At 48.6% G+C, this 18,602-nt stretch overlaps 1 protein-coding gene across 1 annotated transcript in view; it reads left to right on the top strand.

The window, feature by feature from the left end:
- Positions 1-5,902: 5,902 nt before the first annotated feature.
- Positions 5,903-18,602, top strand: part of PGM1 (phosphoglucomutase 1) — a 96,036-nt gene continuing 83,336 nt past the window's right edge. Inside the window, exon 1 of the mRNA XM_082265160.1 lies at positions 5,903-6,181. Within this exon, the coding sequence (XP_082121286.1) occupies positions 5,933-6,181 (249 nt within the window). The 5' untranslated portion in view covers positions 5,903-5,932. The remainder of the gene's footprint in view (positions 6,182-18,602) is intronic.

Below are 18,602 nucleotides of genomic sequence, written 5' to 3'. Positions count from 1 at the left end.
CAAAATGTTGGCGCTATATAATTTCGGTATAATAAAAAAATAAGAATTATTATTTCTAGTGACTATCCAGTCTTTGATTCCTCATAATTTCTACAGTACTTGAGCCCTGAAGAAGGGGGAGATCTTTGAGGCCCCAAAACGCACCGGATGTTTTTTAACTTCTTGTATAGATTTACATTAGCATGAAATTTACTTTTACATAGTTACATAGTAGTTGAGGTTGAATAAAGACAGTAGTCCATCCAGTTCAACCTGTGTAGGTGTGTGTGGCCGTAATCATCTCTCATATCCCCGAGTTGGTTCTGATCCTTGAGATGTACATACAAGAGTCTATTGAAAGCCACCATACTTCCCGCAGAAACCACCTCTTGTGGTAGAGAATTCCACAGTCTTGTAGCCCTAACAGTAAAGAACCCCCCTGCGTTGCCTGAGGTTAAAACGCTTCTCCTCTAATCGCATTGTATGCCCTCAAGTCCTCATGCAATCCTTTCGACTGAATAGCTTTTTTTCTATGCTGAGATCACCATTGAGGTATTTATAAATTGCTATCATGTCCCCTCTCAGGCGTCTCTTCTCCAGGGAGAATAAATCAATGAATCCTTAGTTCCTTTGGTCCCGCTTAGACTAGTTCTGGGTTTGAGACTTCCGCCCTGTCTCTGTGTCCTTGACACGTCATGCGGTGAGCGCCAGCGGGCCTGGCTCGGCTCCCGTCTGTACACGGCTGACGTGGCTTTCACATAGTGCCCTTTTTGGATTGCTTTTCATCCTTGGCCCACTCAAAGGGACTGGATACATCTCACCCAGTGGACCAGCAATCATTACCGATCACCATCTACAAACATCGGCCTGGTACAGCTATGGTTTTATCGATCCTAATGTATTTTAAACATTGACTTTCTTTAACAAATGGTTTATACCCATCGGCAGGGGCGTAACTATAGGGGTTGCAGGGGTTGCAATTGCAACCGGGCCCCATGCTCCAGGGGGCCCGTGCGGCTCCCCTGTACATCTGGATAGAAGGGGGGGCGGGGGCAGCATGTAGAGAAATCACTGTCCTCCTTTTTCCTCCTGTAGCTGCAGGAGGAAAATGGAGGAGATTGGTTCCTCTGTATGCTGCCCCCGCCACTCCTCCTATCCAGTTCACTTGTGTTCTGCTGTATCTGGGCCCCTGTGTGCTCCCCTGCCCCCCCCCCCCTCCACTGTGCTGCCAGTGGCTGCCAGTACAGCACTTTAATAACATCAAATCTGGACAGCGCTGCTTTCTTTCCTTGTAGTTCCTAACCTACCAACCTTTGGCAATGCTGCTTGGCTCACTCAGAAACTCATTGGTTTCCAGCACACGGTCTTTACTCCGAAACTCATTGAAAAGCAATAGGTTTCCCAGGCTGGTTTAAGAACGGCTAACAGTTCAGATTAGTTGCAGCTTTGGATTTCTCCAGCCAATTTTTTTTTTTTTTTTTTTAGCCCCGAATACAATGGGAAAGTGTTAAAACTGTTGTTGGGGTTCAAAGCAGATTTTAAAGTCTTTTTCAACCTTTTTCCTGTAACTACTTCTCCGACACCGTCCCCCCCTCCCTATTTTGCCTGATTCTGATTCCCCTCCATGCGCCCCCCTTTCATTAATCCACCCCCCCCCCCTCCTCCTGCAGCGCTGCAAGGCTTCTCTGTCCTGTAAAAAATATAACAAGTTGTAAAAAAAAAAAATAATCTGTAAACATTGTAACGAATCATTTGAAAAAAATGAGAGGGGCTTGGCTACCCCCACCAAGACCACCCACTCTGGTGACAGCTCTAATACATGCATCAATAGGGATGCTCATGCGGTGAGCGCCAGCGGGCCTGGATCGGCTCCCGTCTGTACACGGGTGACACATAGCCCCCTTTTTGGATTGCTTTCCATCCTCGGCCCACTCAAAGGGTCCAGATACATCTCACCCAGTGGACCAGCAATCATTACCGATCACCATCTACAGACATCGGTCTGGTACAGCTATGGTTTTATCGATTCTAATGTATTTTAAACATTGACTTTCTTTAACAAATGGTTTATACCCATCGGCTTAGTTATACAGCACTTTAATAACATCAAATCTGGACAGCGCTGCTTTCTTTCCTTGTAGTTCCTAACCTACCAACCTTTGGCAATGCTGCTTGGCTCACTCAGAAACTCATTGGTTTCCAGCACACGGTCTTTACTCCGAAACTCATTGAAAAGCAATAGGTTTCCAAGGCTGGTTTAAGAACGGCAAACAGTTCAGATTAGTTGCAGCTTTGGATTTTTCTGGTCTTGGGGAACCCTGCCTAAAGAAACTCATTGGTGGTCAGTGGGAAGAATGCTTCCCTTACATTGGTGGTCAGTGGGAAGAATGCTTCCCTTAGATTGGTGGTCAGTGGGAAGAATGCTCCTTACATTGGTGGTCAGTGGGAAGAATGCTTTCCTTACATTGGTGGTCAATGGGAAGAATGTTCCTTACATTGGTGGCCAGTGGGAAGAATGCCCCCCTTACTATGGTGGTCAGTAGGAAAAATGCTTCCCTTACATTGGAGGTCAATGGGAAGAATGCTTCCCTTACATTGGTGGTCAGTGGGAAGAATGCCCCCCTTACTATGGTGGTGAGTCAATAGAATGCCCCCCTTACATTGGTGGCCAGCCGGAAGAATGTCTCCCTTACATTGGTGGCCAGCAGGAAGAATGTCCGACTTACATTGGTGGCCATTAGGAAGAATGTCCCCCTTATATTAGTGGCCAGCAGGAAGAATGCCCCCCCCCCCCTTACACTGGTGGCCAGTAGGAAAACTGTCCCTCTTACATTGGTGGCCAGTAGGAAGACTGTCCCCCTTACATTAGTGGTTAGTCAGAGGAATGCCCCACATACACTGGTGGCCAGCAGGAAGAATGTCCCCCTTACATTATTGGCCAGCACAAAGACTGTCCCCCTTACATTGGTGGTCAGTGGGAAGAATGCTTCCCTTACATTGGTGGTCAATGGGAAGAATGTTCCTTACATTGGTGGCCAGTGGGAAGAATGCCCCCCTTACTATGGTGGTCAGTAGGAAGAATGCTTCCCTTACATTGGTGGTCAATGGGAAGAATGCTTCCCTTACATTGGTGGTCAGTGGGAAGAATGATTCCCTTACATTGGTGGTCAGTGGGAAGAATGCCCCTTACATTGGTGGTCAGTGGGAAGAATGCCCCCCTTACTATGGTGGTGAGTCAATAGAATGTCCCCCTTACATTGGTGGCCAGCCGGAAGAATGTCTCCCTTACATTGGTGGCCAGCCGGAAGAATTTCTCCCTTACATTGGTGGCCAGTAGGAAGAATGCCCCCCCTTACATTGGTGGCCAGTAGGAAAACTGTCCCCCTTACATTGGTGGCCAGTAGGAAGACTGTCCCCCTTACATTAGTGGTTAGTCAGAGGAATGCCCCAAATACACTGGTGGCCAGCAGGAAGAATGTCCCCCTTACATTAGTGGCCAGCACAAAGACTGTCCCCCTTACATTGGTGGTCAGTGGGAAGACTATCCACCTTAAAATGGTGGCCAGCAGGAAGACTATCCCTCTTACATTGGTGGCCAGTAGGAAAACTGCCCCCTTCCCCCTACATAGGAAGACTGTCCCCCTTACATTGGTGGTGAGTCAGAAGAATGTCCCGCTTACATTGGTGGCCAGCAGGAAGAATGTCCCTCTTACATTGGTGGCCAGTGGAAAGACTAACCCCCTAACATATAGTGGCCAGTAGGAAGAATTCCCCCCCCTTACAGAAAGCTAAAAAGATAATTGGTGTCATGCAGCTAGCTCTGTCAAGTGACGTTGGCCGTGGAACTATGGAGACACCATCAGATGCAGGTCCATCAGCCACAACTCAAAGTCCCCCTAGCATCTTCTGGAGGAACCCTAGACTTCCAAAAAACCCTAGTTGAGCATGGAAAGGTGAATCCAAGGTTTATGCTAACGCACCCTGCGTACTGTCCATTCACATTTTTCTATTCTCATTACGTCACACATTAATGTGTGTTACGTTAAAGCGGACCATTCAAATGAACGGGCTGCCAACACACCAGAACAGACAAAAAAAAAATAAAAAGTGCACAGTCTATTTGCTTTTAGTAAATCAATCACTATGTATCCACAGTGGTCTGCACAAAGCAAAGTACAAACTGAACCTGATATAGAAAACTGAGCTAATCCCATCTAATATAGGGATCAGAAGTAATGGGTTCAGGACCACGGATGTCAGTCCTTGACATGCTGAGAGTTGTAGTCCCTCACCATCTAGCTGGCAGCTGATAACCCCTGTCAGATCCAGTCCCTCCCCTCCTCCCTGCCAGTGCAGTCCAGTCCCTCCCATCCTCCCTCCCAGTATTCTCGAGTCTTGGCTAGTCCTTGGCATGCTGAGAGTTGTAGTGCCTCACCCTTTAGCTGGCAGCTGATAACCCCTGTCAGATCCAGTCCCTCCCCTCCTCCCTGCCAGTGCAGTCCAGTCCCTCCCATCCTCCCTCCCAGTATTCTTGAGTCTTGGCTAGTCCTTGGCATGCTGAGAGTTGTAGTCCCTCACCCTCCAGCTGGCAGCCAATAACCCCTGTCAGATCCAGTCCCTCCCCTCCTCCCTGCCAGTACAGTCCAGTCCCTCCCAGTATACCCAGTCCCTCCCCTCTTTCCTCCCAGTGTGCTCCAGTCTTGGCCAGTCCTTGACATGCTGACAGTTGTAGTCCCTCACCATCTAGCTGGCAGCTGATAAAACCAGTCAGATCCAGTCCCTCCCCTCCTCCCTGCCAGTGCAGTCCAGTCCCTCCCATCCTCCCTCCCAGTATTCTTGAGTCTTGGCTAGTCCTTGGCATGCTGAGAGTTGTAGTCCCTCACCCTCCAGCTGGCAGCCGATAACCCCTGTCAGATCCAGTCCCCCCCCCCCTCCTCCCTGCCAGTACAGTCCAGTCCCTCCCAGTATACCCAGTCCCTCCCCTCCTTCCTCCCAGTGTGCTCCAGTCTTGGCCAGTCCTTGGCATGCTGAGAGTTGTAGTCCCTCATCCTCCAGCTGGCAGCCGATAACCCCTGTCAGATCCAATCCCTCCCCTCCTCCCTGCCAGTACAGTCCAGTCCCTCCCAGTATACCCAGTCCCTCCCCTCCTTCCTCCCAGTATTCTCCAGTCTTGGCCAGTCCTTGGCACGCTGAGAGTTGTAGTCCCTCACCCTCTAGCTGGCAGCTGATAACCCCTGTCAGATCAAGTCCCTCCCCTCCTCCCTGCCAGTACAGTCCAGTCCCTCCCAGTATACCCAGTCCCTCCCCTTCTCCCTTCCAGTATGCTCCAGTCCTTGGCATGCTGAGAGTTGTAGTCCCTCACCCTCTAGCTGGCAGCTAATAACCCCTGTCAGATCCAGTCCCTCCCCTCCTCCCTGCCAGCACAGTCCAGTCCCTCCCAGTATACCCAGTGCCTCCCATACTTCCTCCCAGTATTCTCCAGTCTTGGCTAGTCCTTGGCATGCTGAGAGTTGTAGTGCCTCACCCTCTAGCTGGCAGCCGATAACCCCTGTCAGATCCAGTCCCTCCCCTCCTCCCTGCCAGTACAGTCCAGTCCCTCCCAGTTTACCCAGTCCCTCCCCTCCTCCCTCTCAGTATGCTCCAGTCTTGGCCTGTCCTTGGCATGCTGAGAGTTGTAGTCCCTCACCCTCTAGCTGGCAGCTGATAACCCCTGTCAGATCCAGTCCCTCCCCTCCTCCCTGCCAGTACAGTCCAGTCCCTCCCAGTATACCCAGTCCCTCCTCTCCTCCCTCCCAGCATACTCCAGTCCGTCCCCTCCTCCCTCCCAGTATGCTGCAGTCCCTCCTCTCCTCCCTCCCAGTATACCCAGTCCGTCCCCTCCTCCTCCCAGTATACCCAGTCCCTTCTCTCCAGACCCCAGGCCTGCACTCTGTCGGTCGGGTTGCGGACGATCATGGCACAGAAGATCCAATGTGTGAAGACGAAGCCGTACCAGGACCAGAAGCCGGGCACCAGCGGGCTCAGGAAGCGGGTCACCGCCTTCCAGCAGAACCCCAACTATGCGGAGAACTTCATCCAGAGCATCATCTCCTGCACGGATCCCGGGGAGAGGGAGGAGGGGGTGCTGGTGGTCGGGGGTGACGGGCGATTCTACATGAAGGAGGCGATCCAACTCATCATCCAGATCGCTGCTGCCAATGGGGTGAGTGAGGGGGGGGGGGAGGGGGCACTGACATGGGGTAACTGGAGCGTGCATAACCGGGGGGGGGGGGGGGTTGTATTTTAAGGCATTGGGGTGCTATGTAATGAGGGGATGGGAAGGGGGTCCATTAATTTGGCTAGGGGTGCCATAACCTGGGTGATCTGGGGGTGCAATCATTTTCATAGGGATGTGGGGTGCAATGTCTTGGGGATGGGTATGGGGTATTATGCCCTAATAAGGGGATAGGGGTGCAAAAACTTTGGGGGAAGGGTGCAATAATTTGGATACCGATGCAATAACCTGAGTGATGAGGGGGTGCAGTAATTTTTTTTCATAGGGATGTGGGGTGCAATATCCTTGGGGATGGGTTTGGGGTATTATGCCCTAATGAGGGGATAGGGGTGCAATACCTTTTAAGGGAGGGGTGCAATAATTTGTATACAGGTGCAATAACCTGGGGGATGTGGGGGTGCAATATCCTTGGGGATGGGTTTGGGGTATTATGCCCTAATGAGGGGATAGGGGTGCAATAATTTGAATACCAGTGCAATAACTTGGGAAATGTGGAATGCAATAACCTGGGGGATGTGGGGGTTCAGTCATTTGATAGGGGTGCAGTAACCCAGGTGAAGTGGGGTGGAATGTCTTGAGGATAGTTTAGGGGAATTATGTCTTGATGAAGGAATAGGGGTCCAATACCCTTAGGGGTGCTGGGTTGCAATCATAAAAATAGGTGTATAATAACCTAGGGGTTGTAGGGATGCAATAATTTGGATAGGGGTGCAAAAACCTAAGGAATGTGGGGGGTGCAATTTCTTAAAGAGGGATTTGAAGTGTTATGTCTTAATGAGGGAATAGGGCTGCAATACCCTTAGGAATGTTGGGGTGCAATCATTTGAATAGCGAACAACTAACTGGGGGTTGTGGGGTGCAAACATTTTAGATAGGGGTTCAATATCGTAAAGAGGTATTTGGGGTATTATGTCTCAATGTGGGAATAGGGGTGCAATACCCTTAGAGGTGTTGCGGTGCAATAGTTTGAATAGGGGCACAATAACCTGGAGGTTGTGGGGGTGCAATAACCCAGGGAATGTGGGGTTCATTATCCTAAAGAGGTATTTGGGGTATTATGTCTTAATGAGGGAATAGGGGGTGCAATACCCTTAGGGGTGTTGAGATGCAATCATTTGAATAAGGGTACAACAATCTGGATGTTGTGGCAGTGCAATAATTTGGATAGGGGTGCAATAACCCAGGGAATTGGGGGGTGCAATATCTTAAAGAGTGATTTGGAGTATTATGTCTACATAAGGAAATAGGGGTGTTGGGGTACAATAACCTGTGGTTGTGAGTGTGCAATAATTTTGAATAGGGGTGCAATACCCAGGGAGTTTGGGGATGCAATATCTTAGAGTGATTTGGGGTATTTTATTTTAATGAGGGGATAGGGGTGCAATAACCGTAGGGGTTCTTTTTAGATAGGGTACAATCACCTGGGGAATTATAACAACTATTATCTTGAGGAGGAAGTTGGGTTTTAGTAAAGTGGGGGTGCAATATATTGAGGGAATTGTGGTGTTATGTCTTGATGAGGGGATTGAGGAGCATTAACCTAAGGTTCTAGGGGTGCATTTATGATGTGCTAGGGGCGCAATAACCTGAGGGATATGGGGTGAAGGGTATCAAAGGTACAACAAAAACAACGACCTAAAAGGGCAAATCTCTTAGGGAGGGAATAGGGGTGCAATATCTTTATAAGGAGATAAGGGTGCAACAACCTGGGGGCTTTGGGGATGCAATAACCTGGGGAAATATAAGGGATAATATCTTGGGGAGCGAATGCTTACAATAACCCTGGAGATATAGAGGTGCAATATTTTGGAGGACATTGGGGTGCAATAATTGTGATAGGGGGTGCAATAACCTGGAGGAATATAAGGGATTAATAACTTGGGGAGGGAATAGAGGTGGACCAATCTGGAGTATCTAGAGGAGCAACAAATATGGAAGTGTGACAGGAGTGCAATAACTTGGGGGATATAAGAATACAATAACATGGGGGGGGGGGGGGTTATTGGTGCCAACATCTTGAGGGTTGGAATAGGGGTGCAGTATTTTGAGGAGAGGATATGTGTGCAATAACCTGGCGGGGGGGGGGGGGATTTTGAAGTGCAATATTGATGAGAGGGCCTGTGGTGCAATATTGACACTCAATAAACAAGGGGGCTAAGAATATGATTGTAGTAAACGAATTGGGGGGGGGGGGGGTAGTTATGTGGGAATTTGACACTGGAGGGGTGCTACTTAAGATTCATCTTAATTATTTTTAAAGCACATCACAGAAAAGTTTAAGTTATTCCCATCATTTTTCTTTGAGGGGTGGGATTAACCTGATTGGTGTAATTTGATTTGGGGGAGCTGATTGTGCGTAGTCAGGGGGGGAGGGTTAGGGCAGCGCTGGTGACATCTTTTGGGTGCCGAAATAACCTAGGTGGGGGATGTGCTAATACTTTTATATTCTGGGATTGTAATTAGCAATGATCTGGGACAGGCTGCGGGAAGTGTGGGATGAAGATTTAATAATACACCTTTCCATTATAGTAATGCAGTAACCAGCAATGGAAAGGATCTTTGTTACCATGTGCTTTGGCGCATGCGTTAGCAAGGTGCATTAAAAAGTAATGGCACAGACACGCGCCTGCGAAAAGGATGTTTTTTGTTTTTTTTTGTTTGTTTTTTTTTTGTGTTGCAAGATTTGGCATGCAATCCCACATTGCACAAATATGAACCTTTGACCGTCTGACTCAGGGCCATCTTACTGAATGGGCATGCTGGGCAGTTGCCCGGGGGCCCCACCTGCCCAGTGACCCAGCCCCAGCCAAGAATTAGTCCCGATTCCCATGTGCCAAACTTAGCAGTTGGCAAGCGCCTGTCAGCCCTGCACTGCTGTCAGGCCACTTGGGCCGTGGAGGGGGAGCCCACAACTGCAGGAATGCCTGTCCACCTCCACGGGAACTGGCACACACAGGACAGTCGAGTCTGACTCCCGTCCGTGTGTGTGTGTTCACCGGACCCAGCCGCACTACTTGGAAGCTGTCATTAGCTTGGCACTGCTGGAACCAATAAATATCGCCTTATTGATAATTTGCATTTTTATTCTTGTGGGTGATTGTGCAGGCGGGCCGCAGTGCACTGCATTGCCTGGGGCCCTTTATGCTCTTAAGATGCCACTGGTCTGACTTTTCTAAATATAATATGTGGTTCCGGTGGCATCATTCCTGTAGGCCTGCTACCTCTGCTCTGTATAGTCCATAGCAGGATCTCTTGTGATCTTGGGATAACCTTGTCTGTATCTCTTACATCACATGACGTAACGATAGCAACCAATGAGGTCAGTTATCCTCTGCATACCCAAGAAGCTGCTGAGAAAGGTGTGTGCTGTGTGTTCCATACAGATATTTATATACAGAACGTGTGTGTGTGTGTATGATTCTATATAAACAATGGGCTCACTTGGAGTCTGTTTATACAGTAACAATATTGGTAAACGTTGCAATAATAGTAACAATATAGCAATAACAGAAATCATGTAGCAATAATAGTAACAATATAGCAATAACAGAAATCATGTAGGAATAGTAGTAACAATACAGAAATCCTGTAACAATATAGCAATAAGAGCCGGTTCACACTGGGGCGACCTGGTCGCCTGACAGGTCGCCATAGGTCGCCTGCCATAGAGAAGCTGTGGACCCGTTCTAATAGGAGCGACACAAGTCGCTCTGACTTAGAAAAAGGGTCCGAAGCTTCTTTGGGGCGACCCGGAGCGGCCTGCATTGACTTCAATTATATGAAGTCCGTGCCGGCCGCTCCGAGGTCGCGGTGCAAGCTGCGCGCCGCGACTTCACAGGTCGCCCGGCAAAGTCGGCTCGCCCCAGTGTAAACGGGGTCTTACAGAAATCATATAACAATAGTAACAATATAGCAATAACAGAAATCATGTAGGTATAGTGGTAACAATACAGCAAAAACAGAAATCCTGTAACAATAGTAACAATATAGCAATAACAGAAATCGTATAACAATAGTAACAATATAGCAATAACAGAAATCATATAAAAATATTAACAATATAGCAATAACAGAAATCATGCAGCAATAATAGTAACAATATAGCAATAACAGAAATCATGCAGCAATAATAGTAACACTATAGCAATAACAGAAATCATGCAGCAATAATAGTAACAATATAGCAATAACAGAAATCATGTAAAAATAGTAACAATATAGCAATAATAGTAACAATATAGCAATAACAGAAATCATGTAAAAATAGTAACAATATAGCAATAATAGTAACAATATAGCAATAACAGAAATCATGTAAAAATAGTAACAATATAGCAATAACAGAAATCATGCAGCAATAATAGTAACAATATAGCAATAACAGAAATCATGCAGCAATAATAGTACCAATATAGCAATAACAGAAATCATGCAGCAATAAGGCCCCGTTCACATTGCCGCGATCCGACTTGGGGGGGCAACCTCCGAGGTCGCGGTGCGAGCAGCGCGCCGCGACCTCGGAGCGGCCGCCACGGACTTCATAACATTGAAGTCTATGGCGGTCGCCTCCGGGTCGCCCCAAAGAAGCTCCGGACCCTTTTTCTAAATCGGAGCGACTTGGGTCGCTCCTATTAGAACGGGTCCGCAGCTTCCCTATGGGAGGCGACCTGTGAGGTGACCAGGTCGCCTCACAGGTCGCCTTAGTGTGAACGGGGACTAATAGTAACAATACAGCAATAACCGAAATCATGTAGCAATAATAGTAACAATATAGCAATAAGGCTGGGTTCACACAGGGGCGGCTTCAAAGTTGCCCTGTGCAGTGCGACTTCAGGGGGCATTGACTTCAGAAGTCAATGCAAGTCACCCCCAAAGTAGTGCAGGAACCTTTTTCTAAGTCGGAGCGTCTTGAGTCGCTCTGATTAGAACGATTCCATTGCACTGAATGTAGCGCGACTTGTCAGGCGGCAAAGTCGCTTGACAAGTTGCCCCAGTGTGAACCGGGACTAACAGAAATCATGTAACAATAGTAACAAAATAGCAATAACAGGAATCATGTAGGAATAATAGTAACGATATAGCAATAACAGAAATCATGTAACAATAGTAGTAACAATATAGCAATAACAAAAATCATGCAGCAATAAAAGTAACAATATATGAAATGTTGCATATCACTGCCATGGCTGATGCTGGTTGTGAGTTGGTAGGCCAGCTGTCTCTTTGCAGCGATGGACGGTTGAAGGTCTCGCAGACCGCGCCGCCACTCAGAGAACGCAGAACAAGAGCTGGAAGTGAACAGCTGATTACAGTGAGAAGGCTGATCTTGGCATAACCTTGTGGATGGCACTTGTGTGACCTTTGACATTTTAAGTGACCTTGCAAGCATCCAGAATAGAGTTTCAGACGCCTCTGAATGGCAATGCCATCCGCCTTGCGTGTGGTTATGTTAGCCGGGTCAGTAAATCTGCCCATAGGCCCCAGGGAACAGCCAGATTGGGGGTTGCTAGTTAATAAAATGTTAAATGCATCCCCAAAATCACCGGTTCGGGTCTGAAAATGGTTACAATTTTTGTTCTGTCGTAAGAAAATTTTCGTAACTTTAGTAAACTCTTCATTTTCAATAAGAGACTAGCGTGCAAAAAAAAAAAGACTCTTATTCATCTGATAATCTCATCATAGGCTTAAAGGATAAATCCACTTTCGTGTAGAAAAAAAATAGCAAATGAAGAAAAAGGATATAGCGTATACAGTTGTGACACAAATCATATTGTAATTGAATGTTATTAAAAAATGACCTTTCCTTTTCAATCTGCAGCTGTTGTAATTTTCTGAAAATGCAAAATGACCGTCTGGAGCTGTTCTGTACACAGAATGTATACTGACCACACCCCCAGAAACATCATTTCCTGCTTGTGTGATTGGCTCACCAATTTTCCCTGAAGCCTGCACTAAGATACAAGTCAGATTTCTGGCATCCCCTGCAACAAAAATGTCATTTTTGGTGAGATACTCCCAATAGGAACACATCTAAAGGGATCCAGACCCAGCAGATTTCCTCATTAGAGCCCTGCAGCTGCCACAGCTGATAGATAATTATGAAACCACTCCCATTACACCCACTCAGCACAGAGGAACAAACAGGGATTTTTTAGAATAACAAAAGGTAGGAATCTGCAACAAAGTTTGTTATAATCCCTGCAATGTACAGAGATCCCCCAGAGGGGAATGTTTTTTTCTCAAGTGGGAGTTACGCTTTAAGACAGGCCATACAACATTCTTTCCTTCAACCACAAGTTTACTGTGTTGATGGGGAATCCCTTTCGCTGAGCTATTGTGTTCTGCCGGCAGGGAGCCTTCCCCAACAGGCAGAATACAATGATCACTGCTGGTGGCTATAACTGCTGGCAGTGGTTGCATAAAAAAAAAATCCAACAGGCTGGCTGCACTGAAGTTAACCGATGGATATCGATCCCAGGGGCTTACCAAGGGGTTGGCCAGATTGGCGCCCGTCGAGGGCGCAGGCCGGGGGGGGCGCAGTGATTGTTGTTCCCTCCCCACAGCCTGCGCCCCCAGGCAGCATGCGTCTCTAATCCCGGAGCCCTGTGTCCACTCCAGGTGGCGTCAGTGCGGGCTCTCCTGAGCTCTGTCTCTGCTCACACAGGAGGCCGGTTAGCGGTCACATGACCGTGACATCATCCATCAGCTCCAGCGGCAGGCAGGCTGGGGATGGGGATCACACAAAGGGTGTCAGAGGAGCCCATACCAGGGGACACCTCTCTCTCTCCCTGTCACCCCCCACTCTCATTCTCTCCCTGTCACCCCCCCCCTCTCTCTCTGTCTGTCACCCCCCCCTCTCTCTCTGTCTGTCACCCCCCCCCTCTCTCTCTGTCTGTCACCCCCCCCTCTCTCTCTGTCTGTCACCCCCCCCCCTCTCTCTCTGTCTGTCACCCCCCCCCTCTCTCTCTGTCTGTCACCCCCCCTCTCTCTCTGTCTGTCACCCCCCCTCTCTCTCTGTCTGTCACCCCCCCTCTCTCTCTGTCTGTCACCCCCCCTCTCTCTCTCTCTGTCACCCCCCCTCTCTCTCTCTCTGTCACCCCCCCTCTCTCTCTCTCTGTCACCCCCCCTCTCTCACTCTCTCTCTCTGTCACCCCCCCCTCTCTCTCTCTCTGTCACCCCCCCCTCTCTCTCTCTCTGTCACCCCCCCCTCTCTCTCTCTCTCTGTCACCCCCCCCTCTCTCTCTCTCTCTGTCACCCCCCCCTCTCTCTCTCTCTCTGTCACCCCCCCCTCTCTCTCTCTCTCTGTCACCCCCCCCCTCTCTCTCTCTCTCTCTGTCACCCCCCCCCTCTCTCTCTCTCTCTGTCACCCCCCCTCTCTCTCTCTCTCTGTCACCCCCCCCCTCTCTCTCTCTCTCTGTCACCCCCCCCTCTCTCTCTCTCTCTGTCACCCCCCCCTCTCTCTCTCTCTCTGTCACCCCCCCCTCTCTCTCTCTCTCTGTCACCCCCCCCTCTCTCTCTCTCTCTGTCACCCCCCCCTCTCTCTGTCTGTCACCCCCCCTCTCTCTCTCTCTCTTTGTCTGTCACCCCCCCCCCTCTCTCTCTCTCTCTCTCTCTTTGTCTGTCACCTCCCCTCTTTGTCTGTCTGTCTGTCACCCCCCCCCCCCCTTTGTCTGTCTGTCATCCCCGCCTCTCTTTCTGTCACCCCCCCCTCTCTTTCTGTCACCCCCCCCTCTCTCTCTCTGTCAAACCCTCTCTGGGGGAGGGGGCAACGATACAGCTCCTCGCCAAGGGCGCTGGAGACCCTAGGTACACCTCTGATCGATCCATAAATCCATAGATCGATATCGATGGAGTCTGTCCATTTTCGATCGAGATCAAAATTTGTCTATTTTTTTTTGCTGAATTGGCTGAATTTTGAATCTATGGCTGGCTCATTTTTTATGAAAAGGTGAACTATCGCTTTAAAAGAGCCAAAATCATACTTGCCTAGGTGGAAGCTGCATCCGTCCCCCACCGGCTCTAAGGCTGAGAACTGAGCGATCAAACGCCACCGATTGTTCGGTTCTCAGAGCTTCCTGAGCAGAGAGCCGGTGACTATTAGTCACCGGCTCTCTGCTCTGCCCCCCCTCGCTCACTCGGTGCTGGGCTGTGGAGGGGGCGGGAGCGGCTGCCTCCGGCTCTCAGTGACTCACTAATGGCGCTTTTCCACTGCATGGTATGGCTCGGTTTGGCGCTTTTCTACTGCATGGTACGTGTTAGAACGGTTCCGTACGGTTATGTACAGCAGCGCTTTTCCACTACATGGTACGGCTCGCTTAAACACTACAACCTCGGTTGGGGTCACAAGCGGGTCGTACCTATACCATATCCCACAATCCTTTGCATGCACCCTTGATTGTTTGTCACTACTAGCCACCGATTGGTCAGAGAATCGTTGTAATCCCACCCACTTACTACTTTAGTGCTGTGCAGTGCTGAAACGTGCCGACTCGTACCACGCAGTGGAAAAGCAAACTGAGCCGAGCTGGGCCAAGCAGTGCCGAGTGGAGCCGAGCCGCTACTTGCAGTGGAAATGTGCCATAAGACACTGAGCCAGATAGCGGTCCAGGGTTGTGGGCGGATCCGGACTTCATTGTCGCCATCTTGCCCCAGCCTGGACCGGCTCTGTGACGTCAGCTGACAGTGGGCTTTAGCCTGCTGTCTGCTGAAAATGGGTCACAGGAGTGTGTGATCCATAGAAGTAGTACGGCCAAATGAGTTTTGGCTGTACTTCTCCTCCTTTAAGTTTATTTCCCTATTAGATTGTAAGCTCTTATGAGCAGAGCCCGCTTAAACCTCTTGTATTTTATTGCATTGTAACTGTAACGTCTCCTTTTTATATTGTAAGATGCTGTGCAAACTGTTGGCACTGACAAAAACCTGAATAATCATAATAGTTGCAATCGGTGTCCCCTTTGGAAAGATTTCCTGCAGCTTCCTTTTCCGGTGACACAATTGCTACTTTTTAAAATATTTTTTTTTTTGTTTAGTGTGATACTCATTGTGACGAGTCCCCAGGTGATGACGTTGTCTCGATGATAGTATGTCACACACAGTTTGTTGTTGAATTTGTGACATTCTGTGTTTGTGTGTGTGAAGAGGGAGCAGCATTGCCGACACTCCCACTGGATCTGATGTGAGGGCAGAGATTGTGCCTGAGTCATTATTCTGCTCTGACAAGTACTGAGCCCAGGGTGCCAAAATTTGTGTATCATTTTACAGCTAAACTCCGGGGACAAAAACGTTAATTTAATTATATTCCAACATCTCAACCAATGATATAAATCCACCTTGTGTGCACCAAAAGCCTTTGCAAACCCAGGCACTATCTTGTCAAAGTAGCAGGGACATCATCACTGGGCTATACATAGCCTGTGCAGAGAGCAGGCATGTGGGAGGGGCTACCCCCACTGCAGAAACCTACAGAAGAGGGGGCGGAGATCAGACCAGTCATCCTTCACAAGGAGTGAGCAGAGCTGTGGGAGGGGCTTAGGCTCCACCCACTACAGGCTGTCTGCAGAAAACTACAGGTGGGGGTGGAGATCAGACCAATCGCCCTGCACAAGGAGAGAGAATAAAGCTGTGGGAGGGGCTCAGCAGGCTCCACCCACTAGAGGCTGCCTGCAGAAAACTAGAGGAGGGGGCGGAGATCAGACCAATCACCCTGCACAAGGAGAGAGCAGAACTGTGGAAGGGGCTCAGCAGGCTCCACCTACTACAGAAAATTACAGGTGGGGGCGGAGATCAGACCAATCACCCTGCACAAGGAGAGAGAATAAAGCTGTGGGAGGGGCTCAGCAGGCTCCACCCACTACAGGCTGCCTGCAGAAAACTAGAGGAGGGGGCGGGGACAGGACCTGTCACCCTGCACAAGGAGAGAGCAGAACTGTAGGAGGGGCTCAGCAGGCTCCACCCACTACAGAAAACTAAAGGAGGGGCCAGAGATCAGACCAATCACCCTGCACAAGGAGAGAGAGCAGAGCTGTGGGAGGGGCTCAGTAGGCTCCAACCCTTACAGGTTACCTGCAGATAACTATATGAGGGGGCGGAGACAAGACCAGTCACCCTGCACAAGGAGAGAGAGCAGCAGTGAGCGGTCTTTATTACAGGAAGTCTCAGGGGGAATCTGCTTTGCCTAAGCTAGACACTGTGGGTAACAATTAAAGAACTCAAGCACCCGTTTTCTGTGGGGGGGGGAGGGGGTAATGCTGTTTAGGTGTGTAACAATTACACCATTGAGTTAACAGAACAGAGCAATCTTCTTCCTGTCTAATATTGTGACACCGGAGATTTATTTCTGAAACTTCCTTCAAACGCACCGCTTACAGTCTGCTGAACTCATTTAACCAGTTCTGGACTGGAAGGACATGGCGCTGTTATAATTCCTCTGCACAGATGAATGGGGAGAGACAAATTCAGCATAGCGCTGTCCGCCCTCTACAGGAAATAAAGAGGTAACAGCAGTACTGGCAGGATCAACAGAAAAACACTTGGAAATTCTTCTGGACCAGAAGGATTTACCCTCCCACCCCTTAACGACCAGGCCATTTTTTGCGATAACGGCGCTGCGTTACTTTAACTGACAAATGTGCGGTCGTGCGACGCTGTACCCAAATACAATTTTCCCACAAATAGAGCTTTCTTTTGGTGGCATTTGATCACCTCTGTGGTTTCCTAATGAGAATGACAGCAGGCGGGGCTAGGTATGGGCAGATATTGATTGACAGGCTCGCCACTTGTCAGTCATTATACCAGTGCTGTATCTTGGCCTAGGCCAACAAGGCCTAGGCCTAGGGCAGCACTTTGCAGGGGGGCAGCAAAAAACCTGATGGGGCTGCACTGATATGCTGCCCTGATGGGCACTGATATGTTGCACTGATGGGCACTAATAGACTGCACTGATGGCCACTGATGAGGCAGGACTTATAAGCTGCATTGATAGGGCTTCACTGATAAGGCAGCACTGATGGGCACTGATATGATGCACTGATAGGCTGCACTAATGGGCACTGAGAGGCTGCACTGGTGGCCACTGATGGAGCTGTACTGATGGCTCATCATTAGGCCGCACTGATGAGGCTGCACTGATGGGCAGTAATGAGGCTGCACTGATGAGCATTGATAAGGCTGCACTGATGGACACTGGTGAAGCTGAACTTATGGGAACTGATGAGGCTGCACTGATAGGCACTGATAGACTGTGGTTGTGGGCTGTGGTTTACAGATTACAGGGCGGGTCATAAACAGGAAAGGGTGTGTCGTTTACAGGAAGGGGCGGGTCATATTTAAATTAGGGGTGCCCATAGTTTAGTCAGGCCTAGGGCAGCACAAAACCTAAATACACCACTGCATTACACTGATAGACAAGCCCACAATGACATCACCATGTTGGGCTGTAGTCCATGTGGGGGGGTTGCCTATTTAAGGGTGACAACACTGCTCTGAGTTGGAAAGTGGTGGTGAATTGTTGTCACCCTATAAAAGGAAGTGTAGCAGGAAGAGTTTGGCTGGCTGGATCAACAGATCAATGTCGGTCATTGGTGGGGAATTGTATGCAGCCTCATAGGGCGATGGGCCTATGGTAATAGGCTTTGATGGTTGGGTTGCCCATAGATTTACTTTAGGGTTTCATGCACAGTGGACCTTATCAGACGGTCAGTAGCTGTAGCTGCTTTTTTGCAGTAGCGTTTTTTTAGCAAAACGATACTACCACAAAAGCTTATGGCTCAAAAATGTAGATAGACGCAGAATAGCTGCATTTTTCAGTATTTTTTTAGCGTTTTTCAGCTTTTATCGGAGTTAGAGCGCTTTTACAGCTGAAAAACTCCTCTCAAAACCCACTAGATCAGGTTTTTTTTTTTTTTCCAGCCAGAAAACCCCCCCCCTGCCAAAAACTGCTGATAACAGCCTGTGTGTGTATGGAGACATAGGAGAACATGCTGGGGAGTTTACTGGCTGCAGGAAAAATGTCTGACGCCAAAAACAGCCGCTGTAAAAACATCCCGTGTGCACGAGGGATCTTCACTAGAGCTGCACGATTCTGGATAAAATAAGAATCACTATTTTTTATTTTTTTTTTTTTGCTTAGAATAAAGATTACAATTCTCGGCGTAACATCTTTCACATTATACAAAAAAAAAAAAAATTGGGCTAACGTTACGGTTTATTATTTATTTTTATTTTTTTATTCATTAATTAAAGTGTATTTTTTCCCCCAAAAAATTGAGTTTGAAAGACCGCTGGGCAAATACAGTGTAACATAAAAAGACCGCCATTTTATGCTCTAGGGTCTCTGCTAAAATAAATTAGA

Source organism: Pelophylax lessonae, assembly GCF_965119305.1.
Source record: "Pelophylax lessonae genome assembly, chromosome: 8".
Taxonomy (NCBI): Eukaryota; Metazoa; Chordata; class Amphibia; order Anura; family Ranidae; genus Pelophylax; species Pelophylax lessonae.
This window is presented reverse-complemented; position numbering and strand designations above follow the sequence as displayed.